The sequence below is a fragment of the Lagopus leucura genome, unplaced genomic scaffold (genome assembly GCF_019238085.1).
Source record: "Lagopus leucura isolate 7727_CA_CO unplaced genomic scaffold, USGS_WTPT01 Super-Scaffold_100157, whole genome shotgun sequence".
NCBI lineage: Eukaryota > Metazoa > Chordata > Aves > Galliformes > Phasianidae > Lagopus > Lagopus leucura.
This window is the reverse complement of record NW_024962334.1, coordinates 18,658,775-18,678,378: the sequence shown is the minus strand read 5'-3', so window position 1 is coordinate 18,678,378 and position 19,604 is coordinate 18,658,775. Positions and strand designations below refer to the sequence as shown.

General features: G+C 36.2%; 1 protein-coding gene across 4 annotated transcripts in view; it reads left to right on the top strand.

The window, feature by feature from the left end:
- The window catches only part of TAX1BP1 (Tax1 binding protein 1), a 51,123-nt gene that overhangs the window by 11,233 nt on the left and 20,286 nt on the right, over window positions 1–19,604 (top strand). For 2 of the 4 annotated variants that reach the window (XM_042888317.1, XM_042888315.1), the window contains exons 3-8: window positions 2,786–2,888; window positions 5,026–5,213; window positions 5,948–6,106; window positions 16,987–17,135; window positions 17,258–17,348; window positions 18,259–18,444. In XM_042888317.1, coding sequence (XP_042744251.1) covers window positions 2,786–2,888; window positions 5,026–5,213; window positions 5,948–6,106; window positions 16,987–17,135; window positions 17,258–17,348; window positions 18,259–18,444 — 876 coding nt within the window. Of the gene's footprint in view, window positions 1–1,571; window positions 1,756–2,785; window positions 2,889–5,025; window positions 5,214–5,947; window positions 6,107–16,986; window positions 17,136–17,257; window positions 17,349–18,258; window positions 18,445–19,604 lie in introns of those variants that run through there. The other 2 variants (XM_042888318.1, XM_042888316.1) reach the window with 2 other exon arrangements.

Sequence of the window (19,604 nt, the reverse complement as noted above, 5' to 3'; positions counted from 1 at the left end):
ATTGTTTTTAAAACAAAGAAAAACTGGAGCACTCTGAAGAGATTGAATTACTCTGTTCAGAACAAACAGGGTAAAGAATTTATTTCCCTTTTAAAATTAAAACAAACAAACAAGAATCAACAAAAGTCCCCCTTCCTCCCCATAAGGCCACTTATTGAGAATCGAGTTTCTACATATAAAAGTTTTCTATGCTGTAGGGCAGCAAATAATGGAATATGTTCCTTTTTACAGAGGTGAAAGCAGCTTCTGTGAAGAAAGGGGTACTTGCATCTGAATTAGATTTGAAAAGATGACTAATGTGAAAAATTGGCTGAATATTTTTCCTGTGGATGTTTATTACAGAAAACTTGCTTTTGTCCCCCCAAAGTTACCGGAAGAGCTTTTCTTCCTATTTCTGAAATATTTTACAATGTGGGAATAACAGCCCCAGGAGATCTCATTTCACTTACGCCTTTAAAAGTTCCTCAATAGGGAATATCAGAGAAATCTTCAAAACTTGGGCTAAGAATAGGCTTAAAATAGAACAGTTGGTTCCATTTTGGTGATTGTGTCAAGTCAGCCCAACTTCTCTCCTACGAATATCACCTTAAAAATGCTTAATATTAGCAAAAAGAAGATTTGATCTGTTTTTTGCTGTTGTTCACCATTGCTTTTTATTAACATACAAAAGGCATGGTCATCTCAGAGCAGCGATCTTTTGTATTTTCCAAATGGTAACTGTTGGCACATTTCTTAATACAGAGTGAAGTAGTACTTCTGTATTAGACAGACAGCTATGGAACTGTGTCTTCAGAATTCTTTTTACTAATTATAATTATCTTTTGTGTATACTACTTGAAATGTTTAACTATATAATTAACATTCAGTTACTTTACCCACATAAGCAACTTTTTCTCTCTTTTTTTTTTCTTTTAGCAAACAACTTCTTAGAAACAGTTCTTAGTTCTTTCAAAATACACTGCTGCAATCGATCCCTTATAAAGGAAGATTTGGAATGATTCAGACCTCTACATTTAGAAGGCTTTCCTATTGGAGTAATAGAAATCCTGTCTGGCTTAATTTTTTTTTTTTTTTGTTTTTTACTTTTTTTTTTTTTCTTCTCCTTTCTGAAATGCAGATAAATTTGTCCCTTGTCTTTCTTTACTCCAGGACACCATACCCAGTTACTGCAAAAGCAGTTGCTTCTTCTTTTTGACCAGGTTTTTGATACTTTCTCCAGCGCAGTGGAACATGTTATTCTTCACTTCTCCTATGCTATTATTGTTCTCTTAGTAATACACTCTGCTTTGTAGTGACTACTTGCTTTGGGTTTCAGGCTTAGATGCTGAATGCTACAAACTTGGGGCAGAGTGGCTAGCAAGCTGCATGGAGGAAAAGGATCGGGGGAGATTAGCTGACAGCCAGCTGAACATGAGCCAGCTGTGTGCCTGGGTGGCCAAGAAGGCCAATAGCAGTCCTGGCTTGTATCAGAAATGGTTTAATCAGCAGGAGCAGGGAGCTGATCGTCTGGCTGTGTTCAGCACGGATGAGGCCACACCTCGAGTACTGTGTTTTAGGCCCCACACTACAAGAAAGATATTGACGCCATGGAATGTGTCCAGGAAAGAGCAATGAGGATGATGAAGTCTCTGGAGCATGAGTCTTATGGGAGCGGCTAGGGTAAAGGGCTGTTTAATCTGGAGGAGGCTCAGGGAGACCTTTCCACTCTCTACAACTGTCTGAAGGGAGGTTGTGTTGATTGGCCTCTTCTCCCAGGTAACAACAGCAGGACAAGAGGTAATGGCTTTAAGTTGCACCAGAGGAGGTTGAGGTTGGATGTTAGTTGGGAAAAAATTCTTTTCAGAAAGAGTGGTGACTTATTGGAACAAGTGCCCAGGGAGGTACTGGAGTCATCATCCTTGGAGATGTTTGAGAAGCATGTAGATGTAACAGTGAGGGACGTGGTTTAGTAGGCATGGTGGTGAATGGTTAATGTTTGGACTAGATGATCTTAGTGGTCTTTTCCAAATTTAATGGTTCTACAACTCTATTTAAAATATGTTGGAATATATTTCTTCAGGGGATAACATTTCTTATTTCAAGGATCTGTGGTCTTTATGAAAAACTGGAAAACTGGCGTATCAGGGAAACTGCACTAACTAAGCTGAATTAAGTTTCCATGCATTTTATCTTTGTCCTGCAGATGTAGCATATTGTGTGTATGGAAGAGTGACATGCTGATCATTAATGTTGCAGAAGCTGTCAAAAAAAAAAAAAGTGCTAGCTTAAGCCTATGAAATTTTGCCTTTTCAGTGGAGAAAAGCTTTTATTTCATTTCTTCTTGTTTTATGATTAACCTGTTGAATTGTGGACATAAAATAGTGAGCATTGGCAGAAGCTGCACTAGGAGAATCTCACTATAAGCTTCTGAATTAATCTTTTTATATTTTCAGTGCATCTTTGCAGAAAAAAAGTGAATGCATCAAATAGGAGGTTAATGTATATTGAAAACTGTATGGTGTTTTAATTTATATGGACCCTTTTATTACCTTAGTCGCATTTATTGACTTAGGTAACAAGCTTAATAAAATTCATGCTAAATCTTTGACATGCTTGTTAAAATATTCCTGATTTGTAAACATTGTTAAGTATCTTTTTATTTCATGTTGAATGAGAAATATGCGTATTATGGTATGTTGTAAAGGCCAAGCTGTGATATCTTAACTGTATATAGTATATTTTTCTGCTTAATATTTCTCTCTCTTTTTTCTTTTTTGTTTTGTTGTTATGGTTTAATTTACTTTAGGTTGGTTGGAGTACTGCAAGAGATTATTACACGTTTCTGTGGTCACCTATGCCAGAAAATTATGTGGAAGGATCAACTGTCAACTGTGTCCTGAACTTCCAAGGTGAATTTAAATAAAGCAGTACCTGCCTGTATTTTCTGGCTTCCTCAGTTAAAAAAAAAAAAAAAAAAAAATCTATATTAAGGTATTTCGGGCTGCAGAGTAGTTCTAGATTTTTTAAAAACATATGTTGGAAGAGAATTTTCTGCATCAGTCTTCTGTATGCTTTTTTTTTGCTCCTGGTGTGAAATTCATTCTTACTTTAGATAAAGGAAATTACTTTAGATATGAAGGAAATTGTATGAGTAATTGTGTGAATCATTATATTTTCACATGGTAATTGGACAGTGTTCACAACTGATGGAAAGAGAAACTGGAAACTATCCAGAGTGATGTAATTTAATCAGTGGTGAGGTGTTTTTTGTTTTTTTTTTTTTTAAATCTTGGCATCTTTTAATGCGTTGTGGCTTTGCACGTGTTTAGTCTATGGACTTCAGATTCTCAACTCAAAGTAATTCTTTCAGAGAAAGAAGGGATAAATAAAGTAAATGATGGTTTATTGGAAGTTCACAGTTTCAGAGGACCTTTTGACAGAGAGAGAAAATTGCTGAAGTTCTTAAGAGAAGAATAAGGAGGAAAACAGAAAATGGTACACCACTCTACGAGTTTATACTGTAACTACAATTTCAACACCATGTGGATATCAGATCCTTTCGCTTTCCTTCCCACCCTCAAGAAGATGTGGTAGAACTAGAAAATAAACAGAGCAATGAGGAATATCAAAGTTAAGAATCACTTTCTGTATTAACAGTTACATAATCTACTCATTATTGGCTGACTATGTAAGACGGAACAATGGCTATAGATTCTGGCCTAAGTGTTTTAGGTTTAACATTAAGAAGAGCTTTTTTTCACCAAAAGAGGTGAAGAACTAATAGTAGCAACACTCGAACAGGTATCCCAGGGACATTTGGAAGGATAAGAGTTCCACACACATGATTAGACAAAGCTGCAGGAGGCTACTGACAGCAGTCTCTTTTTGAGCAGGAAGTTGGGCTAGATGACCTTCAGAACTTCCTTCTGTCAGGCTTTCCAGCCTGGGAAAGGGAAACAATGGAGAAAAAACACATCTGTAAAATCAGTTACTGATGGCATGAGTTGATATCCATTTTTCCATTTTAAAAAAGCAGGAACCAGGGACTGGCAGTGTAAGTTACCAGTGATGGGTTCGGAATGGAGATAGAGATGATACCATCAGGATTTTATAGATATGTGTGTGGAAACTGTTGAGTCACGGCCTGAACCACTGTTTGGTCAACTGAGGCAGGCACTGAGTCAGCCGTGGAGCACAGGTGAAGGTGATTCAGCTGTGTGACCAGAAGGGGTGGAAGGTGGCTGCACCTCTCCTAGACCCCATTTAAGGGCTGACCGCCACTAGGAAGGATCTCTTTCTGGAGGTCTTTCCTCTGTGGAGTCTTTCCTGTGAACCTAGATCTTTGGATATAGGTGAGCATTCCTTCCCTGCTTGTTTCTTTTCCCATTTTCACCACAATAATCTTTCCAGCTGTAACACTAGCTGTAACAATGTTGAAAAGTCCAAATGTCCAAACTTGTAGAAAGAGCACCTCCCATTAAAGTTGTTTAATGCTTTTGTTCTGCTTACTACCAGACTTATCACCATGGCTTTTTTCACTTTCCTGGAGTTGGCTTTGGTGTTTGTGTGTGAGTGTGGATGTATTGCTTAAAATGTAATAATAATAATAGAGTGTAATAATAGAATATTGAAGTCCTAAAATGACTACTGATATCAGCTTGTTCTCTTGTTTAGATTTACCTGTACCTGTAAGTAGCAATAGCTGGGATGAGTTAACAGTCCATGTATTCAATAATAATATGAATGTCAGTTATATGTAGTAAATGATGGGTGTGTTTAGTGCCTGTTAACTGATACTATCCTAGGTCTCTGTGTCTTATAAAAAGGAAATAAATAAAAGGCTAGGAGAAATTTTGGGAGTCAGAATTGGGAAGAAGGATGTCGTTTTCCTCTTTACTGTTGTTATTGAGTGCGTCTGTACTGTAACACAGATAATCAGAATGAAATTCCTAAGTCATGTGGTCTGATATGTATTTTTACATGGAGACTCGCAAAATAGGTTTATTTGTGTAGAGTGTTTCTTCAAATTTGAATTTATTTTGATAGGATATTACCTACCAAATGATGATGGAGAATTTTACCAGTTCTGTTATGTGACTCATAAAGGAGAAATCCGTGGAGCAAGCACACCTTTCCAGTTCCGTACATCTTCTCCTGTTGAGGAATTGCTCACTATGGAGGATGAAGGAAACTCTGATATGCTAGTTGTGACCACAAAAGCTGGACTTCTTGAGGTTTGATTCAGTGTCTCTTAAATATTATCAATTTATACATTCTTACATTTTATATGTACTTATATGTGCGCAAACATATGTGATTTGGATAGAATCTTGAGGAACAGGCCAGGAAAATAGATATATTTCTGGTTGGCTTTTCAGTTTTAGATTGGAGTTCAAAACATTTACTTGTTGAAGGAATCAATACTTAAACAGGTTGCAGGTACAGCATTGCACTCAGCATAGGCTACTTGTCCATTGCTGCCCTCTGTGCTCTCCAAGTAAAAAGACTGGGGGTGGGGTGAGGGGAGAAGACGTCCTTCATGTGAATTTTTTTTTTCCTCCTGTTTTTCCTGTTTTGATCCACAATTCCTCCAACACTCTGTGTGTGTGGGTGTGTGTGTTTACACTAAGCAGTTGTTTTGTCACCAAGCTGTTGTTGTCTTAATTAGCTCTTCCCAAGTGACAGTAAATATACAGTAAAAGCACCTCACTTAAAGAGGATAGAAGTGTATAAATAAAGATGTTATAAAAATAGCTGTGTAATGGTATTGTGGTGCTGTAATGTAATGGTGATGTAATTAGAGTAGTGAAACTTCAGAAATTTGGGAAAAAAGATAAAGCTGTAAAATCACCTAGACAGAAGATGAATACTTTGTGCTTGTGCTCAAACACTGGAGTGATTTGCCATTCTCTTAATGCATAGGAATTGGGGGGAGAAAAATTACTAAGATTTCTTTTGTTTTTAACAGTTCAAAATTGAAAAAATAGTAAAAGAAAAGGAAGAGCTACTGAAGGTTACTTCTGTTCTGGAGAAAGAAACGGCACAACTCCGGGATCAAGTTGAAAGACTGGAAAAAGAACTTAACCTTGAAAAGCAGAGATGTGACCAACTGCAAACAGAGCAGAAGGTCAGTTGTTTTATCGATTATAGCCGACTCATAATGTCTGTAATCATGTTTTTTCAAGAACTGGTTGAACTGGGTGAAAATCAGCTCTCAGAACCCCTCAGCAGTTAGATAGACATTTACACTAGAATAGGTCAGTTCCAATTAACCTCCTGCCACTATTCTTTTTGTGTCGTAAAATGGTTAAAATATTTAAGCTTTTTGGTACCAGGCATGGTAGGGTAATCGATGACAACTGTTACCAGATGTTTGACATTTAGTTGTGGAATTCATAGTGGAGAAGCAGTTGACAGCTTAAAGTTTGCTTGTGTTACCTTAAAATGAAGGATGGTCTTTCAAATAACTCTCATTAAGGAATAGTTACACAGAATACAGGGTATTGAAAATGGGAATATGGGGTACTGAAAATGGTAATAAATAAATAGTAAACTTTAGAAAAATGTTGGTATTAAAATGAAGATCCAAGTCTTGGTCAGGAGAAAAATCAAGAATGCTGCTGCCAGAACATGCCAAGAGTGAAAAGTTTGGCTTCTCTAAAACATTTTGCAAAGATCTAATGATTCTGAAACAGAAAACCAGAGAAATGAAGTTATAGTTGTAATTGATAATGGAAATATAAATCTAGCCTGAACCAAAACTAGCTTAATTTGGGATTCTACACGTGGTGAAGGGTAAATGTATACTATAGCAAAGACACACGAAAGTTGAACTTGATATAAATAAGCTGCTGGTTTTTGTTTTTTTTTTAAACAACTTTTAGGAGAAAATTAAAAACATGTGGGAGGGAGGTGGTGACATGGACAAATGTGAAGTAATGAAGCCTATATAATTTAGCTGTAGACAGCAGTTAATAGGCTATTTTGAAGTACTAGTATGTATATGTCAACAGTTCTGCATGATACACCTTTGGTAGAAAGGAATTTGTTGAAGGAATTTGAGACATCATAGTTTACTGTTGTTTGGTCATAATGTAGTGAGCTACAGTGTTAGGTAAGGAAAATGGCAATGATTTAGGAAAAAAAAATGTAAAATTTATTAAAAATAATTTTAATGTCAAGCACATTGGAGGATCAGTTTAACAAGACTAGAATTAAATACTTGAAACCATGCATTTCACCTATTTGAAAATCAGAAGCTAGATCTGGAAATGAGTGAGCAGCGACCTTGATACCTTCCATTGTTATTTGAAGTCCTTATTTTAAAAACTGCTTGAAAAATTGTCAGTTCCAATCCACATTAGATCCAGAATGCATTTTTAGAACAATTTGTCAGATGGGATTTTGACAGCTGTCTAGTGAGAGTAGCTAGGAACAAAAATGTGATGGTATTTCTCATGCTTAGCTGTGAATTCCTATAAACAAAAGTAATTTCTCTTAAGATACCAGAACTTACCAGTTAAAACATTCCTGAAATTAAATTCTATGTTTGTATTTTGTTGGAATGGTGATGCAACATGAAGAACTTCGTGCTTCTATTTTAGCTGAGCTATAACTGAAAGTCTAATCAGTGGTTGATACAGCTCCACCTATCTGGAATCCTCTTGTGTTTTCCTAACTCATGCATGTATTTTGTCTCGCGTAAGTCTTTGACCCTTCTGTTATTTTATTTTTTTATATGCTGCTTTTTTCTTCTAGAAGAATTTCTGCTCAGTTGAAACTTTTGTTCAGCACATGTCTGTGTATACATGTATACGTTCCTGTTTATATACATAAGCAGAATGTAAATGCAGTGTTACTCTTGAAAATTATATTTGCATCTGCTAAATCAGATGTGGCAATTTAACTTGTTTGTCATCGGAGAGTTTAATAAACAATACTTTATATGCGGCTTTCTCTCAAACCTTTGAAGCTAAAAGATGACTTCCCTTTCTCTTTCCTCATTTTTTCCCTACTCCAATACAAGAACAGGTCCAGAGGTTATATGATTTATCTTTGCTGGGAACGCTGTATAGTGGGTTAATGGATTGACTTAAAGATTCTTGAGCAGTGGTTATGCAGCACTCAGTTCAATTACAATGACTTGTATGGTTTATTTGAAATAAGTGAAGTCAGCTTATCTCCTCAGCTTCATGTGACATGGATAATTGTTATTGGCAAGAAACCTAAGCAGTTCATTAATGCACTTTTTTTGGTAAGACCACAAGGGGTAACCTTGAAATGGTAAGTAATTAAAATGTAGTTATTTTGTGTAATAACAAAATGAATCTCCACCTAATGCTTAGTATAAAGTAGGTGATTTTGGTTTAGGTCTTTTTTCCCCAGTTAAGTTTAAGAATGGCTGTTTTAACTAAGTAGTTTTGTGGATTCGTTCTTCTTTTATTCCCAGTGCTTTCTTGTCACATGCATGTAGATTTTCAGTTATACCCTAAATATTTGCTACATGAAAATTTTTCAACTTTTTTTCTATTTTATTTTTTAAAATGCTTTATTTATTCAGACAAAGGTTTAGATATTTAGAGTTCTATTAAAAAAAAAAAAAACAACAACTTTCAATGTACTTCAGAGTATATTAAAGAAAAACGGTTATTAAAATGAAATAGCCCATAAAAGAAAAATAGAATTATTGTAAAAGCTATGTATCATTACTTCTGTAGTTTAAAAGGAAGCTATAAGTGACAGAAATCTTAATTGCTGTTAAAATAAACTTAAGATATGTTTTACTCTTTATAAATTTTACCAGCATTTTTTTTTCCTTTTTGCAAATAGTTCTATCAAGACATGCACAAGTAGTACTTCTAATTAACCAAAAATACCTTGCTTAGTTTTCTCAGGGCAAATAATATGACTATCTGAGCTAATATTCTCATCTTTTGATCAAATAATTATTAAACAGCGCCGTATTAAACTAGTCTGTAAGTACTGGGTTGGGGTTGGAAGGGACTGCTGGACTGTTGGAGATCACCTGGTGGGGACAAGGATACCTTCCCCTAGGTCAGGTTGCCCATGGCCCCATCCAACCTGTCTTTGAACACTTCCAGGGATGGGACATCCACACAGCTTCTCTGGGCAGCCTGTCATTGTCTTGGAAATTCTCTTGGAAAGAATTTCTTGATTACAAATCTAAATCCGCCCTGTTTTAGTTAACAACTGGGATTTTCTTGTCCTGTTGCTACAGGCCCTGGTAGAAAGTCTCTCTGCATCTTACCAACTTCCTTTAAATATTGAAAGGTCACAGTGAGGTCTCCCCAAAGACTCCTCCAATCTGAACAACCCCAACTCTCAGGTTTTTTTTATCACAGGAAAGTTGTTCCAGCCCTCAAATCATTTTTTGTAGCCTTTAAAATAACTGAGTTGAACAGAGTTTGGATTGTGTGACTAGGTGTCATAAAATGTAAATTATCTTATTGCGGTACAGTGCAACAAATAGGAATGAAACTAGGGATAGAAAAGCTCTACATTTGCAATTTGAGAATGATTTGCTAAAACACAATTCTCTTAATGTCCCCTTTTTATTCATATTTGTTTATATCCCCTTAGGATAATTTCCCTTTTTGTTGGTACTGATTTTTCAGTCTTTTGTTTTCAGAAATAGCTCAGGGGTTATTTGGAATGAGGAATGTTCATTAGAAAAAAATGATTTCCTAAAATGAACAATGCCACAGTTCTACCAAACTACTGTTTCCCTCCTACTCTTAATTATTGCTCTTGCATGCTTAGTTACTGTTACAGAGTTCTGGGCAGTGGAGCCATTGTCCTGTGTCTGCCTTTTGACTTGTTGGGATGCTTTGTATGTTGTTCTTTACAGACTATTTGGGGGTTTCCTATGCAGATGTTCATGACCTGTGTGGATGCCTGCCTGTGCAACCTGTTGTAGGGTAGCTGCTTTAGCAGGGGGAGTTGGACTCAATAATCTCTTCAAGTCCCTTCAAACCCCTGCAATTCTCTGATTTTTTTAATTCTATGAAAGTATCAGGAGAAAATACAAGCTAAAGGAGTATTATGTCTTTTGAGAACTTAGTATACCAAATTAGAAGTATTCAGATGTAATATAGTCAGTGTTCCACAAAGTCTGACTAGTGGTCTGTATGCACACTTGTAAGTGAGGCAGAGATCTGCGTTTCTTGAGTTTTAAGAGAAGGTGAGTCTTTGTGTTTGTATTACTCTAGAAGTCACAAAAAACTACCAATTTTGGTTTGCTGAGAGTGTTCTTACTGCTCAGGAGATAGTCTTCAGTTGCCTTCTAAGGAGGGGGAAGAAAAATGAATTCAAGGCATAAAATGACTGTTACTAGAGTTGTTGGAACTTGCTTTTCATGCAAGTCTTGCATCCAAGTCATCTCCTGTTTCTAAAGACTTCTATTTTAGGGTTAGCCTTTTCTTTTATGTTGGAGTGGAAAAAAAATCTGTGTTTTTAGTAGCACTGTACACAGTGGTTCTTTTAACCTAGTTTTCTTAGATTTTCATCGTCACTATCACAGGAAAAGAATACTTGCATGACACCAAGATTTGTGTTAGCCAGTGTTGGTGCTTAAATACGGCGTGTGCTCCAGCACTACTGTTGCTTTGCCTACAGAATTCCCAGCTCTGCTGGCAATTGGATAGGCCCAAGAGGAAGCATTCAATTCATTCAGCAGTTTTGTATATTAAATTAATATTTTGCCCATCGTATAGAAAAGGCAATGAACTGATGTGTGTTTGTGTTCCACAGTAATACAGGGCCAAACTTCAGCAAGCACTTCTCCATGTGCAGTGTGCGTATTTTTCACTTAGTGAGTCACGAGTACACAAAGCTGGATGGATTTCACATAATATTTTGACAGGCTAGATTAAACCACAATACTTCTTTAATTGATGAACATGATGTTCTATTGCATGGTTGTTGGTGTGGGTCACTGTCCCGGCTGTACCTCTGCAGCCTATTTTGTTCTGGTTAAACCATTCCTACACTTTTTCCCCTAGATTATATGAAATCATCAGTCAAAAAGTTTAACTGCCTGCTTCTAGGTGTGGGGATTCTGAAATACTGGAAATATTTTAGAAATATTGGAAATATTTCAGAAATGTCACATCTTTTTCTGACTGGTTTGTTGGTATTTTTACTGCTATGATGTTCCTTGATAATAGCATTTTTTTAGTTTTGAATCATACTATATACAGAGCTTGCAATTCTAGTAATACAACACTGTTAAAATGATGATGCAATTAGTCACTGTAGTTGTTTTATTTAAGGTGATGCACCATAGGTATGTGGTCACCAGAACTCTTTCAGGTTGCTTTCAACATTAGTCTTTGCTTTTGTTTCCTACTGAAACCACTTGTTCTCTGGTACGTACTCTGTTGTGAGAGCTGCATCACTGAGCTGCTTTTACCTGACAGGTAAAAGGAAAGCTGAAGAACATTGATTCAAAAATTGATTGCCTCTTCATATGTAAAATAATAACACAAATAAAATACAAGTATTTCTAGTATTTATCTTATACATTATAAATATAAAAAATATTCCTGAACACATGCTTTTTGTGGAGTTTTTTGTGTTTGTTTTGTGTTCCCAGTTTCGCACGTACTTGAAGCGTACTCTCTGGCAGCAGTGCACGTATCTACTCTGCTAAGGTTTAATATCACCTTCCAGAAAAGGGGAAGCACACAGCAGTTACAATATCAGTACTTCATTGATTTGCTCTTTTGACACTGCAACTGTTCAGTTTTGTAAACACAGGTTTTCTGTATTTTTGCAGAGGGCACCTTGTGTGTCAGATCTTTTGCAATCTTTTGTCTCCCTCTAGTGGGCAAAGAGTACTTCTGATTTCTTTAGTGTTAGATTGGCTTTAAATCTTATTCCTACAGCAGTGGTATTCCTAAACCTTTAACTTCAGTCAGAAGCAACAGATATAGGAGTTAGCAGCTTGTTGTTTGACCCTAGGAATATCTACAAAGTGCTTCCATTGTGACACGCATAAAGAGAGGCAGAATGTGTACATAAAGTACATAAAGTGAATGTACTAACTGAATGAACTTGTTCTTTCCCCCAGCTGTTTGAAAGTTTATTTCACTATTGAGAACCGAGCTAATTCATCTACCTGGTAGGTCTTTTTAATAGGATACCCATCCAAACCCAGATTCTCCTGAAGTATGCATCTGCATAGTAGCTTTTTTCAGGAAAGAATTTTTTTCAAATGTTAGGGTTCTGTTTGAATTGGCTTCTGATACCATCTTACAAGGGGAATTTCTCTGGTTAGACAGCGACAGAATGCTGCTGTGCAGTGTGATCAATCTGCAGTGCAAGTACCTAGTTCAGAGTGCATGAGTAAATTAGTCAAGTATTTTTTCAGTGCCTCTTTAAATTGAACTGTATTGTTTTTATATACACTACACACCCTGCAGGCTAAAGATCAGGGAGATTCGTTGTTTTAAAACAAAACAAAAGCAAAGCAAAAGCTGACTGTGTGAAATAACAATTTAAAGATACAAATCAAACAATCAGAATTTGAATTTTCACCAGCAATTATAGTAGCAAAGGGTGCTGTAAATGTTCTGTGAAAACACGGTCTTATTGATTCAGTGATGGTTGAAGAAGTGCTCGTACATAGAACAAACTAATGTAAATTTATTTCACCGAATGAATGGAGATACTCCTAAGTGTTTTAGATAGGTGTCCTGCCTGCACTTAAATTCAGAGTATGTATTTATGTGAATGACTTCTTGCAGCTTCTAGTGAAGTTACGAGGAAGTGAAGAAATGCCTGTGCTGCAAACTCAGTGTGTAAATGTTTGGGTTGTCTCCTGGAGAAGTGCACGCCTGCACTGTTCATGACAGTTGCAGGATGACTGATGTTCTGTAGATGAACTTTTACAGAGCTGGGCCTTACTTTTGTACAAGGAGGCACGTAGTGTTCGTTCTGTTTAATAATGTTAGTTGAACTAACACTTTAAATCACTACTGTATTAGATTTTGGGTTAGAAAGATTTGAGTGTTCAGAGCAGTATATCTGTTGCCTGTCACAGTGATTAAGATAAAGACTTAGAGTTTGTTTGAGATTGGTTTACTGTTTTACTTCGCTGAATGATTAACTTTCCTTTTGAAAATGGTTTCATTTCAGAATGTTTGGGGCTTGACAAATATTCAGATGGATTTTTCAGTGGCTGTTGGGACTCCGTGTTGTGTTCATTGCTTGTCCTTTGAGGTAGTTTAGACAGGGTATGATGCCAGCCAGGTATCTCATATGATTTTGTTGGAGTTATTATGATGTCAGTGGGCTAAACAAAAGGCTCCTGCAGATAAGATTCCTGAAATTCTCAGTGGAGTATGAAGCATAATGATTCCCCAGACATAAAGTTTCATTCAAACAAATCGAAGCAGCTGAAACTTGAAAGATGTTGCTAGCTTTTTCTTTCAAATTTAAAAAGTAAATACAGATATTAGTGTGAATCTGGTGACATTACCTCTTAGCTTGAGAGTTGCATAGCTCACTTTTAAACTTTAGTTCTTCTTTTGTAATGGATGTAATTTCTAAAAGTAAAATAAAGGCTGTTGGGAACTAGCTATTACTAGGGATTAGCTTTTAAAAGGTGATTGGGGTGTAACGCGTTTGTGATCAGGATACACAAATGTAAAGCCACTGATGTATAACTCAGAAATTTTTTGTTGATGTAATACCTCTTCTTTTAGCACCCTTTTACAAGAAAGAATAAGTGAATGACAGTGTTAAAATGGCAGTTTTTTTGCAGAGGGTGGGATAGATTTTTATGTGATTATGATGAAATTCTTTTTAAAATAATCAATTTTAAGTCTTTTGCCATTTTAGAATGACAGCAAAAAAAGATTTTGGGTGCAGTATCTTCAACTGTCTGAAGGTACATCAGACTTTTCAACCTGGAATTTTGGTTCTTGGAAAATAAATTCACTTGGCAGCTGCCTCGCGTTTTCTTTGTTGCATTTCTTTAGTTGGACTCTTAGAAGTTACAGTAGCTTTTGTCCTGGCAACTTTTGTTTTGCAGCAGTGACTTCTGTAACTTCTGGCTGTTTATTGTGACCCTTGTGATGCAATTTGCTTCTCATCGGTAAAACTGTTGCAACTGTTGGAGGTGGGGGGACTGCGTTTGTAAACTGGATTAAAGAGAAGATCCAGTGTAAAAATAATCTTTCAAACAAGTCTTTTTGAAGCAGTTCACTAAAATGATTCATGCTTTTGCTGTGTTTTTCTTTTTGTTAAGTCACTGGAAGAAAAGGTAGATTTATGGCCATATCAGATAAATTAAGGTAAATTAATCAGCAATTTAATTATCATCTTGGTACTGGCGGTTGTACATGTTGATACATTTATTATATTCTTCCACTTCAGACTGTGCCTAAAACAGAGTCGACCTTTACCTGTAAAATAGTCAAAGAGCACTCATTTTAAATTTTATGGGCACTGGAACCACTGCAACTGGAGTGTATGGAACTGGGATTGCAGCATCTAAATTGAATTGCTAAGAATTCTGTAAAATAACAAGTCATCTCTAAAAATTAATCCTTTCTTCTTTCAAAACTGTAGGCTTTAGTTGTATCTAAACACGTTTATTAGGTGAGAATCTGTTAAGTATGGAACTTTTACATTTTAATACCAGGTCCCTTTAGAATAACTAGCAAAGCAGCATCAATTGTAATGCTGTTTGTGGAGTGTATTTTTTCAGGCCATTAATTCCTTTTAATATATGTTACCTTTGGCAGCCTGTTTGAACTGTTTGTACAGTTTGTATATATAATGTATCAGATTAAATTCTTTTGAAGGCACTTAGGTTACAACAGTTACAGTTATGCCAAAGTGGTGTTTAGAGAAAACACAGATATGCATTGAAATAGGCTTTTTACTATACTAGACTTTCAAAACAGAGGTGGGTAATTAGTCTCCACTGCACTAGGGAAGGACAAGCAGTTATAATGTGTTGTTGCTGTTGGTTATATGGCAAGTTTTACTTGCAATACAGGCTTTAATTAAAATATCCTGCCTTCATTATGCCAAAGTACACACGCTTCTGTTTGCGGGAAGCTGATAGCTCTTCAGAAATAGCCTTACAGAAGTTGTCAGTCTTGTTGAAAACACTGTTGGAGGACAAACATTGTATTCATGATCCTTCCTCCAAATTCTTAATTATTTTAAGGCACGTTATAAAGCCAGTTAGATTTCAGGTAGTTGGAATGGATTGCTCCTCTTCACTTTTAATTGTATTTGTAACAAAAACGAAAATCTACTTTAGGTGCTCATTTAAGGCTCAGGAAGTGTTTGAGACATCAGTTACGTATGCCACCCTTACAGTTCACTTCCCCTCTTGCTTCCCAGATCATCATGTCCAAACCTCTGTTTAGTTGCTTGTAAAAGCAGGGCTTAATTACACTTGCGAGCAGCATATTTTTGACAATTAATGAGTAAAACCAGTCCTCATTATATTTTATTGTACTTAAAACGTTGTTAGTTAAGTGGAATCTGTCCAGTAGGGGTTCTCCATGAACTCTGGTTGGTGTGTTTCTCATGATATAACAGTACGGTTTTGTTGTTTTGAGGCATTAAGTTCTGTTTAAAAATGATGAACAGATGGACTGGTGCTTTTATCTTCCAAATGCAGAGTGAAAAGACAGCTTGTACCTTAAACTCTGCACAAACATTGGAAGTTGTGCTGGAGTCTCTCGTGTTGGTCAGTCTGCCTTGACCTTGTTTACGTTTTGATTCATATCACTGGCCTGGATGATATTAAGCTGAGCTTTGTTAAATTTTGGTAACAGAAATGGTGATGTATTACTGTGTTGTGTGTTACTGATTTCTTTTCTTGGGAAAATAGCGTTGTATTGAAAATAATGTTTCTCTGGACCTGTTTATAAACAGTCATTTTATTGTAATGGAGATGACATTTAATTCTCCACTGCTTTGAATGGTATGGACATAACTGTAATTAGAATAATGAGAGCTGTACTTGATGTGGCTTCTGATCTTGGATCTCTCAGTGTGACAAAGGACTCACTTCTGGGAGTTGCCATCACCCTGTATCTCTTTGTGAGGCTCCCAAATGTTCAAGCTAGTATAATGCAGTGCCATAACTAACTTCTCATTGTAAGGAGTATCAGTGCCTCCATTCTTTTTCTTCTGGCTGTGTCTTACTTGAGTTGTGTAGTCAAATGCAAGTCTCCCTTCTTTTCAGGTGAAAGGAAGTGAAAATGAAAATATAAGCTCTTTGCTTTTTAATGTGAGCAGCCATTGGTTATTTATTGTATTTATTTATTATATATGCAGAAAGGAGATGGACAAAAGATATGAAATGTATCTTTCTTTGTCCTGCATCAATAGTCGCTGGTAGTTTCCACTTAGCTGTATGGTTGTGTTGAGGCATATTCCATACTGACTCCTTCCTAGTATATTAAATAAGCACAGCAAAGGTAATATACTTTCATACCAGGTGGGCAGTTCAAAATAGGTATGTCTTACATTTTGTGGAAGAATAGAAATTCATTGGCTCTCTGCTTCATATTCTAGACTTACATTTGCACTGAAGTAAAGGCATTGAGTAACTTCAAATATTTTACATTTTTAGAATGTTTTACATAAAATATTTTAATTGTATAACTGTGATTCTGTTTAAGCAGAATGCTCAAATTCGTATTTGCTGCATGGCTTGCTGTGTTAGTCAGTTTGAATGGTAAACATGATTTGGTCTTTTGTCTGATAATAGATTAATTGCTATAATTTTTATGGAAACATTATATGTGCTGTTGTTTTATGTAGGAAACTAAAAATTGTGGAAGTAGAATGGTTGTTAAATAACCATTGATGTTACAAATAAAATACATAGAAGAACTATAGATTGTATATGAGATAGAAATCAACAGTATTAAAACACTCGAGCATTAATTCAGATGGTATTTTACTGTTTTGGAAATGTGCATTCTCAAATTACACACTTGCAATTTTTTGTAGACTAGTATTCAAGCATCAGAAACTCTGAAAACTGAAAATGATGATTTGAAGAAGAAACATGATGAGGTTGCTTCAAAAGTGCTGCAGCTTGAGGAGGACATCATGGCTGTTACTCAAAAAGCCATTGCAAAAGAAACAGAGTTAGACAGGTATTAAATCTTTTTGTCCCTTACCTTCCTTATTTTATGGGCTCTTTCAAACTAACACTTTTTAGTATGTTGATGATTGTTCTGCAGTAATAGTTTTTACTATTAATTTGTTAATTTCTTAGCATGAAAGACAAGCTGAAGAAAGTGATGCTTGAGAAAGACCAACTTGAATGTGTCTTAAAGACAGAAAAAGATGAAAAAGAACTTTATAAGGTAACTTCATTCCTTATACATGTATACACTGAACTGTTGAAATAAAAGTAAATTTTTTTATGAGCCTGTTGTACTACTCTGCCTAATTTGATGTGGCTCTTTTCTCAGCAAAGTAGATACAGAAACTGATAAAGCTTTAGGAATATTACCCCTCAACTTAGTTGAGCTGATTGATGGCCGTTAGTTTTTGTACTCTTGGTGGTATGCTGAAATAAGGAAGTCTTGAGGTTGTGGGAAAGAAACTGTACTTATATGTAAGATTATTTACATTCATAGGGAAATATCTTGTACGTGGCAGGCAGCATCAGATTTTATACTGGAAATCATGTTAAAAGTCTCCAAATGTCTTTCAATGTGTGCCAATTGTCTGTAATTAAGCAGCAGAAATCATCTGGTCTTTGAATGGACAACACTTGAGCACAGCAGTTATCGTTTATAGGCATTATATAACAGACTTGATGATGTTTTAAAAGCAACTCTAGTGTTCAGTTTCTTGTCTTGGTAGCTGGATTTTGCTGGTGTAGTCCTGTTTGCCTAGGTAACTGCAAGTAGATACAACCAGAAGAATAATTTCTTTTGTTTCGTTCAAGTAATTTTGCTTGCATTTAGTTTTTCTGCAGTTGTGAAGAGAGAGGCTAATTTTCAAAAGCTTGGTTTGGTATGTGTAGAAACCAGGATCTTAGCTTCTAGCTGTAGAGTGCATCTGTTGTTAGATGATCAAGGTGAAAGGATTTCAGCAAGGAATCTTCTGTGAGAGCAGTGATTTTACCAAATGCTTTGTTTTTCTCTTTACCAGCTCTGCTTTGTCTCAAAGATGAGTTAGAATTTAGCAAACATTTAAAAGAGCAAACAGGCAGCAGTTTTTTTTTAATGTGGAAGAAGAGTTTGACATTTTTTAGCATCATTACAGATACACTTGAAGAATACAGAAATAGAAAACACCAAACTAGTAAAAGAGATCGAGACGTTTAAGAATTTGGATGCAAACAAAGAAAACATGATATCGTATTATAAAGAGGAGGTTGGCAGATTACAGCTATTTATAGCTGAAAAAGAAAATATGAAGAAAGCTTTTTTGCTCACCTCATCAAATAAGGTAAGCACTGCTAATATAATTGGCCTACTTTAAGATAAATATATCTAAGAAAGTATGTGCTTGACAAGAGAAAGGAAGATATTGATATTTTCAGGAAACAGGCTGAGAGTCAAAAGGATTGTGGTGTCCTCAGCAGAAAATAAGCAAAGGAGAAAGTAAATTCAGTTCAGTTTTGGTCATTCTGAGCTTGTTGAGGTGCCTCTTGTAAAGAAGTCTGAGGGGAGCTGTGTGTGGAAAAAGTGATTTGTGAGTTCAGGAAAAGAGGTGCGCTCCTCTGAGTTAGGAAGTTATAAGCACGACAGAGACTGAAGACTAGAGAAAAGATTGCAGTGTTGAGAGTACAGAGGCTGATGGAGGAGAAAAGAGGAGGCTTCAGAAGGTGTGCTGAAGGACTTTTGTCTGGTACTGTTAAGAGATGATGACGTAACACTGGAGAAGAGTAATGTACCATGTAAATTGACTAAATCAACTGAGAAGTCAGCAGTAAGAGTGCCAGTAGGACTTATAATGAGGAGGTGACTTTTGCTATGCAGTGTGGTAATACTGTGGCTAGCAAGCAGTTTGGTGTAGTATGAGAGTGAGTGTGCTAAAGAACTGATATCCATGCTGTACACGGTCCAAGGGGGTTACTTAAAAATAGTTTCACTGTGGTGCTGTGAATAGAATGCCTGTTAGATGTTGGAGTCTGTTAGGTTTGGTCTTGATGCACAATGGTGTTTTACTTTATCCAAGAGGATTCTAGTATCCCTGCCCTGAGAGTGTTCTGTGATGTGATCTGAAGTGTGGTGAGTAATAGTAGAATGATTGGGTGCTTTGCTTCAGAAGTCTGCTCTTGATCCAAAGCAGAGAGAGATGTTAGTTTTTTGGGCCAGCATGGGAAAGTCAGATTATGCAGGTGATGCGGATTTTGTTTGTCTTGTGTATTTTTTTCAGTAGTCTTCTCACTGAAAAAGCAGTGGAAGAACAGACATTTCTAACTCGTGTTGCTTTAAAATGTAAATACCAGCAGAAAAGTGGTGCTGCTGAGAATGGAAATACCGAGAAGAAAAAAAGAGATGCTTGTATTGCTTTAAGTTACAGCTTGCATTCTTTTTGTCTTTTGGCTGCTCTTCAGTTTTGTTTCTGAGCATGTTAAATTACTCCAGTATTTTGCTTTAAAA